The 15,663-nt window shown below is 41.1% G+C and overlaps 1 protein-coding gene across 2 annotated transcripts; it reads left to right on the forward strand.

Moving 5' to 3' along the window:
- Positions 1 to 7,784: 7,784 nt before the first annotated feature.
- Positions 7,785 to 13,751, forward strand: LOC108744739. 2 transcript variants are annotated; one of them, XM_018480646.2, is made up of 4 exons: positions 7,785 to 8,042; positions 8,099 to 8,187; positions 8,273 to 11,078; positions 11,144 to 13,751. In XM_018480646.2, exons 2-4 carry the CDS (start codon positions 8,128 to 8,130, stop codon positions 13,612 to 13,614), a joined length of 5,337 nt encoding a protein of 1,778 aa, XP_018336148.1. In that variant the 5' UTR covers positions 7,785 to 8,042; positions 8,099 to 8,127; the 3' UTR covers positions 13,615 to 13,751. The 2 variants fall into 2 exon arrangements, with proteins under 2 accessions (XP_018336148.1, XP_018336145.1); XM_018480643.2 differs by having other exon boundaries at positions 7,786 to 8,187.
- Positions 13,752 to 15,663: the final 1,912 nt, after the last annotated feature.

The following is a 15,663-nucleotide window of genomic DNA, read 5'->3' on the forward strand; positions in this document are numbered from 1 at the left end:
TTCTTGCTGTCAACCCTGACCAATTTGTGTACCCTTTTTACTTCATGATTTATAACAGTGCCATCCATAACACTATTTTACGCATAGGCACAAAAGAAACCCTTCTCGAAATCGAAACAAAAGATTTTGATTCTTAAAGAAACTATTATTTCAAAAAAAGCAGACGTTAAAAAGAAACTGAATTTTGAGTGAAACGAATTGATGAATAGGACTCGAACAAAAGCCTAATTGTGAAAACAAAGTTCTAGAATTAAAAAATGAAATTTTTGGCCTAAAACAGTCATCTCGAACCTGACATAAAAAAGTTTTAGCTCGAGCTCTCTTCTGAATTTTATTGACACCGTCGTTGATTCGATGAATAACCAAGTGCGGACTATCCCAAACTTGCTGTAGTTTCGGGTTCTTTCGATTTACTGAATTATATAGACACACTTTGTCGCCGTCATTAAACCCAGCAGAGTTGGCTCATCTATCGTATCTGGTTTTCATGCGTTCACTTTCAAATCATACGCACGTCTGTAGATAGGTACTGCAGAATTTACAGGACGACCAGTCATGTCCGCTAGCAGTCTGAGTTCTTTCCCAAATAAAGTGTTGACCGGTGTTCTTCCAAATATCTCATGGATAGCGGGTTTATAAGCTAAGACGAATAGCAGTATGCATTGGACCTAGTCAGTTTGGTGCTCGTTGACGAAGCTTTTTAAGGTGTCTTCAGAGTAGCGTTAAGTCGTTCAACCATCTTATCAGAATGTGAATATAAAAGCGTAGGTACTCTTCGTTTTTATACAGCCCGTTAGTTCAGTGACCTTCTTGAATAAGGCTTACTTAAAGATCCTACCTTGGTCGGGAAGCACTTCCAATGGTACTGCATATCGGCTAATCTCGTCACTGGTAAGTTTTGTGCTTCCTTCGCTTATGTTTCGGGTCACTTTCTAAAGTAATCTATGACAACCAAGATGTAACATTTATCGGAGTCTGTCATTGCAACTGGACCAACCACGTCGTCAATAAAATCGCTCTTGTACCTTCTCTGGTTTTCGCAGGGCCGAAATGTCTTACGTCATGATTGCTTCTAAGACTTATGAAACTCTCTCCTACGGAAGTACCACTTGAAGTTTGTTTCTGGTTCCATCTGGTTTCTTCCACATTCTTTTGAAAACACTGTGGTCCAAGGTAACAGAAATTCACTGGGCCCAATAACTTTCGATTGTCTGACTTAAGTGGCTTACAACTGCTCACGATGGTCTTGAGGTTCCAGCTTGTTTCCATCTCATTATTGGATCAATATCTTTGTCCTTCCACTGGTCTTCGATTAATCCGTTATCTTCCCAGGATCTCTCAGGCTGAACGGTGGTTAGAGGATAACAGGTCGATGCCAGTCCTTCTTTCTTCTCTGCGGATAAGCAATGTTTGCAATTTTCCATGCAAGGTCTCCGGGATAGCGCATCTGCCTTACATGGTTGTTTGTCTAGGCGATGCTCGATATCGAACTACTAGAAGTCATTGTAACCAACGTGCAATTTGTTCTTCCAGGTTCTTAAAATACAGTAGTCACTTTAGGGAGACGTAATCCGTTCTTAAGAGAAATTTTCGTCCGTATAGATTCTTGCGGAAATGCTCGAAGTTTTTAATACCTCTCGAAAGGTCACACAATAACATCAACGATGAAGGGCTCGCTGAACCGTGGGTATTAGGATGTGGACTGGTGTTCGGTGCCGATTTTTGATCGTGGACTGTGCGAGGTGTTGTGCACCACGTCGAAGATTCGTTTCCTCAACTGTCGCGGAATGTACGGCCGGATGGTTTCAGCGGACACGTCGCAGTAGATGGCGGTATCCGTGCCGTCGACTCTCAGTTGTTTAAGTACCACGGACCAAGGTTCTCGGATTAGCCCTTGGAGTTCTTGGTGCTGGCTCTGCTCGCGGCAGATCTCTTCAGTCGTGATGATGGTTGGCATCTTGACGGCGTTGACTCTGGATAGAGTGTCGGCTACGTCGTTCTCGAGGGCAACGATGTGTTGAATATTTGTGGTGTGTTGTCCGATGTAATCCAAGTGGTGCTGCTGCTGGGCGATGCTTTTTCGGGCTTCTGGTCGAAGGCGTAGGTAATCGGCTTGTGGTCGGTGTAGACTACCGTTTCTCTACCTTCGATCATGTGCTCGAAGAATTTGATGGCGGTATAAATGGCCAGGAGTTCCCTGTCGTAGGTGCTCCCCCCCAGGGTCCTCACCTTGTCGCGGTGGGGGGGCTCAGTACCCACACACATGTTGTGGCGAAGCAAAAGGACCCCCGGGCATCTGGAAGCAAAAGGGATTGTGGGAAGCAGCCGACGGACACGGGCGAAGGTCCGGAAGCACCCGTCTGGTGTGCCATAGAGCGCCGCGGAAGCCCCGAGGGGAAAGTACGCGGCTGCTGGCGGTCGAACGCGACGTAAGCCCAGCACAGACGAGGCAGGATAACACGGGGGTCGCCTCTCCCTCCCGTAATGCCTGCCGAGTCGAAAGTGAGGCTCTCTCGGTGCGGCCACCAACACCAATAGTGGCAATCGCATGGGAACCTCGACAGGCGCCGAAAAGTCAGAGGTCCTCTGGGTAGATGCCGTCCCTACCCCATGTCTGAGGCGAAGTAAGTGTCCTGGCAAAGGGTGTGCACCAGGCGGGGTCACAGAGTTGAGGGTAACCTGACCCATTAGGGGGGTTACGACGTGAAGCATAGCGAAATGCCGGTGGCATTATGTGGATCGGGTGTGCAGCCTGACCCTTTAGGGGGGCTGCACACTGTATGGCGAAAGCAAAGTAGATGCGAGAAGCGTAGTAGCTCGGGCGAGCCAGGAAGGCTGAAGGATGTCCGGTGATAGCGAGAGTACAGCAAAACGGATGTCACCCAGCGAGGGGTGCTCTGGAGTAGCTGATGGCGACCGGAGTGCCTATACCGGTACTCGGGCGGCGGGGGGCCCACAGGAGTCTAGCTTCGATTACTGCCCCGCCAATTGGTGTTGGACTCGAGGTGGCAGATGGAACAAGCCCGCATGCTGGGTTAGGGGGCTGTGCATCGGATCTCCCGGTTCGTTGTGCAGTCTCTGCATTGAACGCTTATGGGTTAGATAGGCCCGAACTTGGGGGTCACTCGCCTCGTTGACCCTCAGGCACCGCAACGGTGGCTCCCTGGGACCAATCCGTCTGACGGACGGGAGACCCCAGGGAGTCCTCTTTCATACCGTCATGGCTCAGCTGTGGTGGTTTGACGTGTGAATGTACTGTTCGCAGTAAGGTGGTGCACGTTAAATCTCCATAAGTTGTCGTAGGTGCTGTAGCGGGCCCGCGTTGGCGAGAACTTCCCGGGAAAGAAACCAAGTGGTTGCCGTTGACCATTTATCACCTGTTCAAGAACGGCACCCATAGCCGTGTCGGATGCGTCGGTGACGAGTACCAGCTTGGCGTTTTCAGCGGGATGTGCGAGGAGCGTGGCTTCGGCTAGTTGTTTCTTGCATTCGGCGAATGCCGTTTCGGTCGCTGAGGTCCATTCAATAGGCCGCTTGTCCTTCTTCTTGACGCCAGCGGTGATCTTGTGCAGGCAAGCCTGTGGCTCGACTGCGTGGGGGATGAATCTTCCGTAAAAATTCAACATTCCCAAGAATCTCCGGAGCTCCGCGATGTTGCTCGGCTTCGGAAACTTTTGGATGGCAGTTACATGTTGTGGCAATGGTTTGATTCCGTGTGCGTCTACTTGGTGCCCTAGATACTTTACTATTGGTTGACCCCATGTACATTTACTTGTTTTCAGGGTGAGACCGTAGAGTTTAAGTCGTTCCAGCAGGATGTCCAGGTGTTTGCGATGTTCTGCTTCGTCCTTGGATGCCATAATTATGTCGTCGATGTAGCAGAAGACGAAATCGAGTCCCCTGAGAGCGGTGTCCATGAACCTTTGAAATGACTGTCCGGCGTTCTTGAGACCAAAAGGCATCACGGTGAACTCGTACAAGCCAAAAGGTGTAATTATGGCAGTTTTTTCTCGGTCCTCATTGCTCATTGGGATGTTAAAATATACTCGTTCCAGATCCAGTGTCGAGAAGACGGTGCATCCGTGGAGCTTGTTGGCGAAGTCCTAGATGTTTGGGACTGCATATTTGTCTGGAACGGTCATCGCATTGAGTGATCGATAATCACCGCATAGTCTCCAGCTGCCGTCCTTCTTTTTTCGTAGGAGGATTGCGCTGGCGTATGGGCTACCGGAGGGATTTAGGACCCCTTCGGCTAACTAGACTCGGATGATCTCTTCGGCGGCTTTATATCTCTCGGGAGAGAGTCGTCGAGCTCTTGCAGTGCAAGGTGGACCGCGGGTGTCGATGTAGTGTTGAACGTCGTGCTTGGGCTCCCTGAACCTCGCAGGTCGTGTGACCTCAACGTGCTTGCAGAGGATGTCGTGGTATTCTGCGGAGGTGTTGATGGTACTGAGCGTCGGGGCATCCGTGACGGTTACCTTTCCAGAGAAAGCCATTTTCGATGATCGGGTGGGATACGTCTGCCACTACGAAAGTCCACTCGAATGGTCGACGTAGACTGAAATCGACCATCAGCCTTTGTTCTCCGAACGTCGGGATCTCGGTCTTGTTAGCGGCGTAGAGTACCCTGCTGGTACACTTATTTGAGCTGGCGTATCGCTTTGGTAGCGTGGATACGTCAGCGACCGTGTCGATCAGAAAACTGGTGTTTGTCTTGCTGTCGGTCATGAGAAGGCGTTTTGGTTTGGGGACGTCTCCTGCGGCTGCCTGGATGCACGCCGGATTCGTTAGTTTCCCTGCGGCTTCCAAGCGCAGGGTGTCCTGCAATGGTACGCCTCTTTACCAAACTTCTTATGATAATAGCATACCTCTGGTTCGTTTGTTTCAGAATTTGCTCCATCCCATGGTCTGCTGACGCTGCGTTCTCGTGACCATCCGCGTCACCGTCCTCAAGAGCGGGAATCGCGCTTCTTCGAAGCCTCAAAGTCGCTGCGTAGCTGGTTGATTGCCAGCATGATCTGACCGAGGTCGTAGGCCTCCGGTAAAATGGTCCTTGTTATATCTGGAGAGACGGACGTCGAGCGATGCGCCACGTGAACTGCCGCTATCGATGGTCGAATTGTGTCCATGATACGGTCCGCTATCTCAGCCAGGTCGGACAGGTCGGTGTTCTTGCTTACAGCCAGGATGAATTGTACTTGCTCAGGGAGTTGCTCCAAGAAGAGTGCTCTCAGGATGGCGTCGTCACATCTTCCGCCAGCCAGGTTTCGCATTTTCTGGATGTACACCTTTGGTTTCGTGTCTCCCATCGGTTGGCCCCGGAGAAGTTTCTTCATCCTCGTTTCCGCGGAGTCTGCAAGTATGTTTTGAGCGATTCATACTTGCCATCTTCCGGTGGATTGTCGATGATGTCGCCCACGAGGTCGATGAGGTCCGGTTCCAAGGTGTTGATCACGTGCCTGTACTTCGTTGTGTCTGAGGTTATCTTGTGGAGTAGGAAAGTGTTCTCTACGACGGTGAAGTACTTGGCTGGGTTTGACGACGTTCAATGCGGCCACGTGGTTGTCGTTGGTCTGCTGCTCGTTAGAGATGTTGGACTTTTCGTCGTCCGGCATGCTGAAGAAGCTGTCGTAAAAAGGGAAGTCATCGTAGTCGTTCGTGGCGTGTAGGTCCGGTTTTTTTTCGAAATCCGTAAAACACCGAAAACTGAGTTTACCGGAAAAAAAAATATCACACGGTTCCGGTCCGCTATCACGTCGGAGTCACCAAATTTATGGGTTTCGACAAAGCGAGTCCATAATAAAGCGTGATGTTAATGGATAACTATTTTATTTCCACGAGGTAACACAAGTGAAAAGTAAAAAATAATTAGTAAGACTGTTGCTTATATTGTAACCATGACAATACTTCCGGTTGTTATGTGTGTATCGCCACATTATTATCATGTGTGCTGCCACCTACACTACGTACTGAGAACCATTTTTGAAATTTGTAATATATAAAAATACAATACTGACTAATAGTTTGATTAAAAATTTTGAGGATTATGCAAAAAAAAAATAATTGCAAGCTATTTTTTTAAATTTCAAAATTTACTAATTTTTAAATGCCTGTAACTAATCTTTTTGTAAAGATAATCATACTTTGTCTTAGAGTTTTGTAAAACTCAAAGACTCAACTTTGAGAATGTGAAACGGTTTTCTGGAAAAAATTGCGTAAATTATGTGTAAATTCAATTTAAAACAAAAAAGAATTTTTCCTCTGTTAATTAAATGGGAAACTAAAATAAAAATAGCGACCCCATAGATTTGAGCTATAGGGTTCATGTTTGGCGAGGATTTTTTTTACATCAAATAGAAACATTTGAGGGGGTAAGAATTAGAAAAAAAAAATAAAAATTTTGTTTGAAGCACCCTAGTGGGTATGTCAAGATTGGGGCTACAGAGAGTGCGTTTTCAAATGTCTTTTGGCATTCGGCTGTCCACTAGAATGAAACTTCATGATATGTGGAAAATACAATATTTAGCAAGCTAGAAATAATTGATGCAAGTGGGATGATATAGGAGAAAATGAGTGTATAAGAATTATCCAACAGGTGTAAACAAGGTTTAAATATGTAGTGGAATAAAAAATTATAGGCAGAGTGGGTAGCAATATCAAACTCTTTTTTTACGGTAAAATACAATGGGAAATTATTCTAGGGTCTAATGGCGAAGAATATTTGAATAAAAGGTATAAAAAGAAAGAGAATAAGGAAATATGGGCTACAATTAGTTGTGGTAACAATTGTTCTGTTGTGGAATTACAATGCAAAATCTAACTGTACATTATACCAATATAAAACGAAAAAATACATTAGAATAAATAAAAACTTGTTCGAGTCTGCGTAAACTGAGATCGTATGCTATGTTTATTAGCCACTAGTGAAACAAATATACGCCGAATAAAAAAACGCCTTCTGCCAACACTTAGAACATTTAAGCTTAAGGATTATACATTGTGTGTGTAAAGAAAATAATTTTTTAGTTTCTTGTCACATTAATATGATGGTAGGACATATCTCTTTTTCCTCTTGGTAATATCCTGCATTTACTGCACCTATCTTAAGAAATAATACGTTACCTGCCATTAAACGAAAGCAAAATTGTGTACTTTTGCAATTATTGCATTTAACCTCCGCACCGGCGTGATACCATAGAATGAAGTGGTCTAGGGCTCAGGGGTTCCAGAGACCCTAGGGTTTTGGATAGTTCTGATCGACTTACCTAACCAGGTACTTCTCGCTACATGTAAACATTTTGTTAGAATCTTTTAAATTATTTATTAGTCTTAAATTAGATTCGATTAGATAGCTGTTAGGGCGTAACTATCTAAACAACTTTACGTTTTTTTTTTATTTGAAATATACACCTTCATTTAATTAAAATGTTCATCAATTAATTTATGTATTTCTGCGAATTTTTAAATCACCTAGGGGCGATTTTTGTAGAATGCAATTTTAAGAATGTTTTATCAAATAAGACATTCTTGGTTGAAAAAATGTCATTAAATAATTATTGTAATCCACATTAATTATATTAAGGATAAAACAAATTTTATTCAACTTGCTCATTTTTAATAATTCCGGATAATAGGAAAATTGGGATAATGTACATTGTTATTATAGAAAGTTCATAATCATAAATACTAAATAATTTAAAAAAATATATAGTGATACTAATTTAAATATAACTGTTATACACTAGAGGCAGCACTTTGCAGGGAAATAGTCTTATCCATAGACAAGGTCTTATACCTGCTTATACGGTAGAATATAAGTAAAACAAAACGTGACAGTTTCTTGTTGAGTTGAGGTTGAGGAAAATGTGGGAAACCTTAGCTCGTTAATTTTAAATTCAAAACGTCAATTTTGTATTTTGATGTTGTCATACGTCTCTTTTGAGTTTTGACAAATTTTTGCCATGCTTTTTTTGGAATTATTGATTTAAAATGGTTCATTCTTTCATTATCGGTGTTAAAGTTGCCTTCAACCGATTTACACGGTACTTAAGTTCAGGTGAATAACTGCCAAATATGTCAATTAATGTGCATGTTAAAGGGAATCCAATTAACGTTAGAAGAGGAGGGATGGTGATTACTAATTCGCAAGAAGAATTTAATAAAAGGAGGAAAATTAGATTAGAGCAGGTAAGTATGCTGAAGGGATTTGTTAAGTTTAATGCTTGGTGTATTGAAATAAATAATGGTGAATATAAGAAAAACATCTTTAAAGGTTCGGCAGCAATCGAAGGATATAGCACATAATGTGCGTAAAAGAATAGCCAAAGAAAACAATAAACAAGCTTCGTCTTCTGAGCAGCATAATTTGAGGAAATGGCAAGCTCAGAAATTACTGGAATTTGAACAGAAATATCAAGAGTGTCTTAGTAGTCTCGAAGTGCCACCCAAGATATCAACTGAAATTAGTGAAGAAATACTAGCTGCAGAAAGAAAAAGAAAAAATAGGGCAGTTGCGCTTGAACGAGGAGAAAGAGCAAATGAAAAGCTCCAGATAGAAAAAAATGAAAAATCTATGCAAAAATCAGTGCCTATTCAACAAAAAAAATTTGCCAGAGAAATTGAAAATAGCAGGTCATTGGCAATAACCAATTTTACCAAAAGGAAAAAAAGTAAAAGTAAAAATGATGAAAAAGAAATCAAGAATACATTTTATTTGGACCTCCCTAATGATTCTGAACAAAGTGGCCACCAGGAAAAAGAAATTCAGTGCACTGATGAAATTGAAGAGATGTATCAAGAAGATATGAAAAATAAATCTGGTACATCCTCGTCAGAACTTATTGACAGTTCTAGTTCTTCGACTGAAATTCCCTCAAAAAAAATTAAAACATCAAATGAAAGCAAGCAGACATCAAAAATTAAAGTTTTTCAGGCAATGGTACATAATGAGCCAAGCCCTAAAAAAAAAGGTAAAAAAGTGTCAATTTCTTCAGAATTGTCTAATAAGAAGCAAAAAGACAAAAGTAAAGATGACGAAAGTGATATTCCTAAAAAGCTTGAAATAAGAGATGAAAATTTAAATATGAAAAAATCAACAGGAAGACAAAAACTTTCAGTTCGTATTTCTGATCAATCTCCAGTATCATCCCCAAAGAAAGTTGTATTGTATACACTGCCAGAAAAATTAGTAACTCCAGCACAACAAGCTTTTTCTACAAAAACTGATTTTAAAAGGAACCCCATGAGGAATAAATTGTTTTCTGGAGTAGAAAGTGAAAAGGTTGCTGTGGAAAATGTTACAAGCAAAAGTAGATTGGAGGGAGCTTGTAAATTGCAAGATTCTTTAAGCCCTGACAGTCCTCGTTCTCCAATGATCACACATAGTGAACGATTACCAGAATTAAAACAGCAATTTATACTTGATAAACGGATTTCAGAACATATTATGAGCAGAAAATTGAATGAAGAAAAACGAAGAGACCGTGACATTCAAGTAAAAGATGATAAAAAGAATGCATTAGTGCAGAGTGATTTAAATCAAGGCCAATTTCAAACTTGTCTTTGTTCTTGCTATGGATTTAATGAGAATAAAATGGTTTCTGAGTCTGTTTATTGCAATTATCCTGAAACTTTAAGTGAAGAAGTACAAACATGTACTACTATTGATCGAAGCTGCTTTACAAATCAACCTAAAGTTAGATCTACTTCAACATCACAAGAAGTTAACGAATGTACACAAGTAAATCATAGAGATATATGTCAACATTGCAACTTTCCAAAGGCTGATGTAAAAGTAATTTCAAATTCTGAAGAATGTTCGAGTTCTTCAAGAGTTGAAATAAAATCAACGAAAACGAGTTCAAATTCTTCGAAACTAACATCGTGTAAAGACGTAACTTCCTCGGCAAAATCGATGCAAGTACCCAAACGTCCATCTGTCTCTTTATCCAAGCCAATAAAAGGAATAAGTAGAACTTTAAAGCCAGAAACTACTGAAAAAGTTCAAATTTATGATGATGCTACTAAATATTCCAGCAGTTATGCTCCCTCCAACAATCTTGTTCAAAAGATCCCAATAAATAATTTATCTATTGTGATAGAGTCAAGTGAAGATGAAAGTTCGAGAAGAGAAAAAAATAAAGACGACAAGTATGCCGAAATTAGAGGTTATAATGCATTAAAGAAAGAAAAGATTTGTCGTGACTATGAAGAAATTATGTGCAAATTACCCTTCTTGCAGAAAAAGGAACGTATAGCTTCCATTGGTAAAGATGATCCTAAATATCATATGAGTGAAGAAAGAAGAAAAGAATATGAAAAAAGGAAAGAAAATACGATTGAAACTGCTTATGAAAATTGTTTTCCAAAAGCAGTAACGATTACGTTACCTAAAAGGGTATCCGCTGCAGACGAAGACAAATTGCCTTATAAAATAATAGACATGAGAAATGGACCTACAGGTATAAATTTAGGAACGTGGGACGTAAACAAGAAGGATTCCTCAGCACCTGAAAATGTTTGTTCATACACTCAAACAGTAAAACACCCAGAACAGTCTCCAACTCCAATTGAAAATGATGAAAATATGCTCAGGAATTTATTAGAAAAACTTATTGACCAAAAAGAGAAACTAGATAAAGAAGTTTCAAGAGTTCCAGAAGGAAGTAGGTTGCATCAAATTTTAAACGATTTAGAATGCGGATTTTATAACAAAAAAGAGCAAACTAAACAGGAATTGGAAAGTGACCATAAAAAGTTACAACAAAACGAATCGTGTAGTAAGCCAGCGAAATTGACGCTTGACCACGAAAATGTAAACTCTCAAGAATTAAAGGTGCATAATACTAGCACCCAGACTTCTCCAAGATCAAAGCAACTCACTGAACTACCTTCAACATTTGCATGTCCATGTATCGTCGAGCATAAAAAAAAAGATTCCTGTGAGAAATTATGCGAAATTGTAATTAAAGTAGGAGAAGAAGCGAACCAGCCCAAGATTCAAATCACACCAACATCGAATGATGAAAAAGGAGTCGTATTTACTGTGAAAGATTTAATGGAAAATCAAAGTAATAAAGGTAAATGCTAAAATGCTTTGTGAATGTTTTTATAAGTATATCTTGTATTAATTTTTTTATTTTAGCCTGTGATTTAAATAAACCTAAAAATATGCAAAAATCAGAAGATGCTACAGTAAGAGTCACTTCAAAAAAGCTAAAGACAGATTTGTATGCTGCAGTAACTGAACCACAAAAGATTGAAAAATCTTCGCCAGTAAGTAAAAAGATTTCCAGCAGTCAAGACAAAAAGTCTTGGAAAGATGTGCTTACTCAAAATTCTACAAATTGTACATCATCAACTTCATATGTGAGCCCACCAAATTTTACGTCTTCTGTTACAAAATATATAAAAGACAAACGAGAAAATAGCTCTGGCATGTATAACATTTTATGTAGAAAGCCTCAGCAAGGAAACTTAAATTATCATTTGTTGGAAAGCGAAAACACTTTACTTAAAGATAAACGTTCTAACCCCGAGTTATTAAATCATATAAAACATCTTTTAAGAATGTCCCATACAAGTATTGAAGAACTGAATGTGAGCAGTGTAAGTAGCGTTTCTACCCCTGATTCCACGCTTTTTGCAGGCGAAAAGAATAAAACTATATCACAACTAAGGAGTATTTGTAAACAATACAACTTACGTAAAAAAGATCTTGAAAAAATGTTCAGTGTTTTGAGTAGTAGTTCGAGTAATGGTGGTTGCGAATCTACTTCGTCATCTTATAAGTCCGCCTCGAATAATTGCATAAAATTAAAACGATCTGCTGAGAATGAAACTGAAAAGTTACCTTGTGGTACATCTGACTCTCTTCAAAAACTTTATGAAGAAATGACTGTTAAATGTATGGAGAAAATTGAAAGCCTTTCTGTACTTATTGAGAACTTAAGAGAAGAAAAAAATAAAATTATTTCATGTCAAGAACAAAGTGACAACGGTGATGTAGAAGACAGTTCAACAAAGTATTTAGAAATCGAAAAAAAGAGTCCAGTACTAGAATGTGATAATTCCGATAAAACAAAAACAGATAGTTCAGAATTTGTAACAAGTAGTCAGGGAGGTGAAGATTCATTGACAAAGAAATTACTTGAAATAGATGAAGCATTGACAGAACGAATTAAAAATTTAAGCAAATTAGAGAAATCATGCACCACTGATGATGCTCAACCACAGAATCAATACAAGAGTGCTGATAGTTCTGAAGAGGTAGACAATTCAATCGAAAAAGAATTGATTTATCGTTACAAAAATCTCGTGTACGATCACGAGAAGTGCGAAGATAAAACACAATCGGAAACGAAACCTAATTTCGTTCCCTTTGTCTCAGATATTTCATGTCTTCCGAAATGGGAAGGGCTTGGTCCTTATACTTCTCATACAGACGAAATGCCAAATAAATGTACTGCGAAACCTAATAAACCTCCTCCATCAAGAGGTCTTCTTAACGCAAAACGTTTTAACGATGAAATACTTAATTATCCACATGAGCTCTCGTCAATTACCGAAGTTGACAGCTTCACATCATCAAGAATACGGCGAAGTACATCCCCTAAAAGAAATTCGCCTAAACATACAGTAGAATTTGCACCCGATTACAATTGTGAACAAAATAAAAATACTGAGTGTAACGATGTAAGCTTCCCACGCCTAAATTCCAACTTTGAAGAATTAAAACTGTTACAAAGACAAAAAATTGTTTCTCAAATTTGTCCTTCTGCATCTGTAATTGAACAAGAAGTGGTTCCGCAAAAATGCACTAGAAGTGCATGTAGTTCCCCAAAAAAGATTGTCATAGATCGCCTTATCCATAGTGAACAAAATTCCCCTAAAAAAATGTGTTCAAGACCTCAGGAATTATATCAAAAAGGTGGAGAGGTTTTAAAGAGAGCTCGAGAACTTACTACACGAATACAAAATCTTTCCAAAAGTTTTGAACTTAGACCCTGTTCTCCGCCATGTGATAATCAAGAACAAAACATTAAAACATGCGAGGGATTAATTGAAGAAGTTCAATCTAAACCAAAAAGAAAAGTGGTAATAGAGGAGAATTCGAGTAGTGGATCAAATGAAAGTGCCACAGATGTAGAAAGTGTAGAAAAGATGCTAAAAAGTTTAGGAATGGGGTGGGCGGTTGCGACATTGCGCAAAACCCAACAAGCTTTGGCCCTTACCTCAAGTTCTAGCTCAGTAGATCTCAAGGTAGAACGAGAAGTAAAAATAACTGATAAAAATAGTTCTAGTGAAATTAGTCTTATTGAGTGTATTGAGCAGAGAAGACATGTAGGTGATTTACATAGTTCAAACGAAACCAATAATGATACTTCATTGCATAAATATCTGCAAAATGTTTCGTCCATACCAGCTTCCAATAGTACTTTTGGTAGGTCGACACAGCGTACTTCCACACCAGTTAATAAAAATGATACCACTATTCCCGCATCGAATTTAATTTATTCGGGAGAATCTGATCTGTCTTCCGTGAGACATTCTAGTGAAAATAAAAGTTCCAATTTTAATAGATGTGTAACAAATGAAAAGAGATCTAAAAGGTGACAAATAATTTAACGAATTTGTTATTAACAGGTATGCACTATTATCGGACAAATAAGTACAAATGTTTTTATCATCGACAATAATAGTTTTATGTATGTAAATTTAAAATTTTACAAGAAAAGATGCAGTAAACCATTGTATATNATCGATAATCACCGCATAGTCTCCAGCTGCCGTCCTTCTTTTTTCGTAGGAGGATTGCGCTGGCGTATGGGCTACCGGAGGGATTTAGGACCCCTTCGGCTAACTAGACTCGGATGATCTCTTCGGCGGCTTTATATCTCTCGGGAGAGAGTCGTCGAGCTCTTGCAGTGCAAGGTGGACCGCGGGTGTCGATGTAGTGTTGAACGTCGTGCTTGGGCTCCCTGAACCTCGCAGGTCGTGTGACCTCAACGTGCTTGCAGAGGATGTCGTGGTATTCTGCGGAGGTGTTGATGGTACTGAGCGTCGGGGCATCCGTGACGGTTACCTTTCCAGAGAAAGCCATTTTCGATGATCGGGTGGGATACGTCTGCCACTACGAAAGTCCACTCGAATGGTCGACGTAGACTGAAATCGACCATCAGCCTTTGTTCTCCGAACGTCGGGATCTCGGTCTTGTTAGCGGCGTAGAGTACCCTGCTGGTACACTTATTTGAGCTGGCGTATCGCTTTGGTAGCGTGGATACGTCAGCGACCGTGTCGATCAGAAAACTGGTGTTTGTCTTGCTGTCGGTCATGAGAAGGCGTTTTGGTTTGGGGACGTCTCCTGCGGCTGCCTGGATGCACGCCGGATTCGTTAGTTTCCCTGCGGCTTCCAAGCGCAGGGTGTCCTGCAATGGTACGCCTCTTTACCAAACTTCTTATGATAATAGCATACCTCTGGTTCGTTTGTTTCAGAATTTGCTCCATCCCATGGTCTGCTGACGCTGCGTTCTCGTGACCATCCGCGTCACCGTCCTCAAGAGCGGGAATCGCGCTTCTTCGAAGCCTCAAAGTCGCTGCGTAGCTGGTTGATTGCCAGCATGATCTGACCGAGGTCGTAGGCCTCCGGTAAAATGGTCCTTGTTATATCTGGAGAGACGGACGTCGAGCGATGCGCCACGTGAACTGCCGCTATCGATGGTCGAATTGTGTCCATGATACGGTCCGCTATCTCAGCCAGGTCGGACAGGTCGGTGTTCTTGCTTACAGCCAGGATGAATTGTACTTGCTCAGGGAGTTGCTCCAAGAAGAGTGCTCTCAGGATGGCGTCGTCACATCTTCCGCCAGCCAGGTTTCGCATTTTCTGGATGTACACCTTTGGTTTCGTGTCTCCCATCGGTTGGCCCCGGAGAAGTTTCTTCATCCTCGTTTCCGCGGAGTCTGCAAGTATGTTTTGAGCGATTCATACTTGCCATCTTCCGGTGGATTGTCGATGATGTCGCCCACGAGGTCGATGAGGTCCGGTTCCAAGGTGTTGATCACGTGCCTGTACTTCGTTGTGTCTGAGGTTATCTTGTGGAGTAGGAAAGTGTTCTCTACGACGGTGAAGTACTTGGCTGGGTTTGACGACGTTCAATGCGGCCACGTGGTTGTCGTTGGTCTGCTGCTCGTTAGAGATGTTGGACTTTTCGTCGTCCGGCATGCTGAAGAAGCTGTCGTAAAAAGGGAAGTCATCGTAGTCGTTCGTGGCGTGTAGGTCCGGTTTTTTTTCGAAATCCGTAAAACACCGAAAACTGAGTTTACCGGAAAAAAAAATATCACACGGTTCCGGTCCGCTATCACGTCGGAGTCACCAAATTTATGGGTTTCGACAAAGCGAGTCCATAATAAAGCGTGATGTTAATGGATAACTATTTTATTTCCACGAGGTAACACAAGTGAAAAGTAAAAAATAATTAGTAAGACTGTTGCTTATATTGTAACCATGACAATACTTCCGGTTGTTATGTGTGTATCGCCACAGTATTATCATGTGTGCTGCCACCTACACTACGTACTGAGAACCATTTTTGAAATTTGTAATATATAAAAATACAATACTGACTAATAGTTTGATTAAAAATTTTGAGGATTATGCAAAAAAAA

This window comes from Agrilus planipennis, unplaced genomic scaffold, assembly GCF_000699045.2.
Source record: "Agrilus planipennis isolate EAB-ADULT unplaced genomic scaffold, Apla_2.0 scaffold46, whole genome shotgun sequence".
Classification (NCBI taxonomy): domain Eukaryota; kingdom Metazoa; phylum Arthropoda; class Insecta; order Coleoptera; family Buprestidae; genus Agrilus; species Agrilus planipennis.

What these genes read in the sequence shown, in the direction of transcription:
- LOC108744739 (XM_018480643.2), top strand. Translation starts at nt 8,074, where the DNA reads ATGTCAATTAATGTGCATGTTAAAGGGAATCCAATTAACGTTAGAAGA. An exon ending in GGAAAATTAGATTAGAGCAG is followed by an intron (nt 8,188 to 8,272) that starts GTAAGTATGCTG and finishes ACATCTTTAAAG; the next exon opens with GTTCGGCAGCAATCGAAGGA. An exon ending in GGAAAATCAAAGTAATAAAG is followed by an intron (nt 11,079 to 11,143) that starts GTAAATGCTAAA and finishes TTTTTATTTTAG; the next exon opens with CCTGTGATTTAAATAAACCT.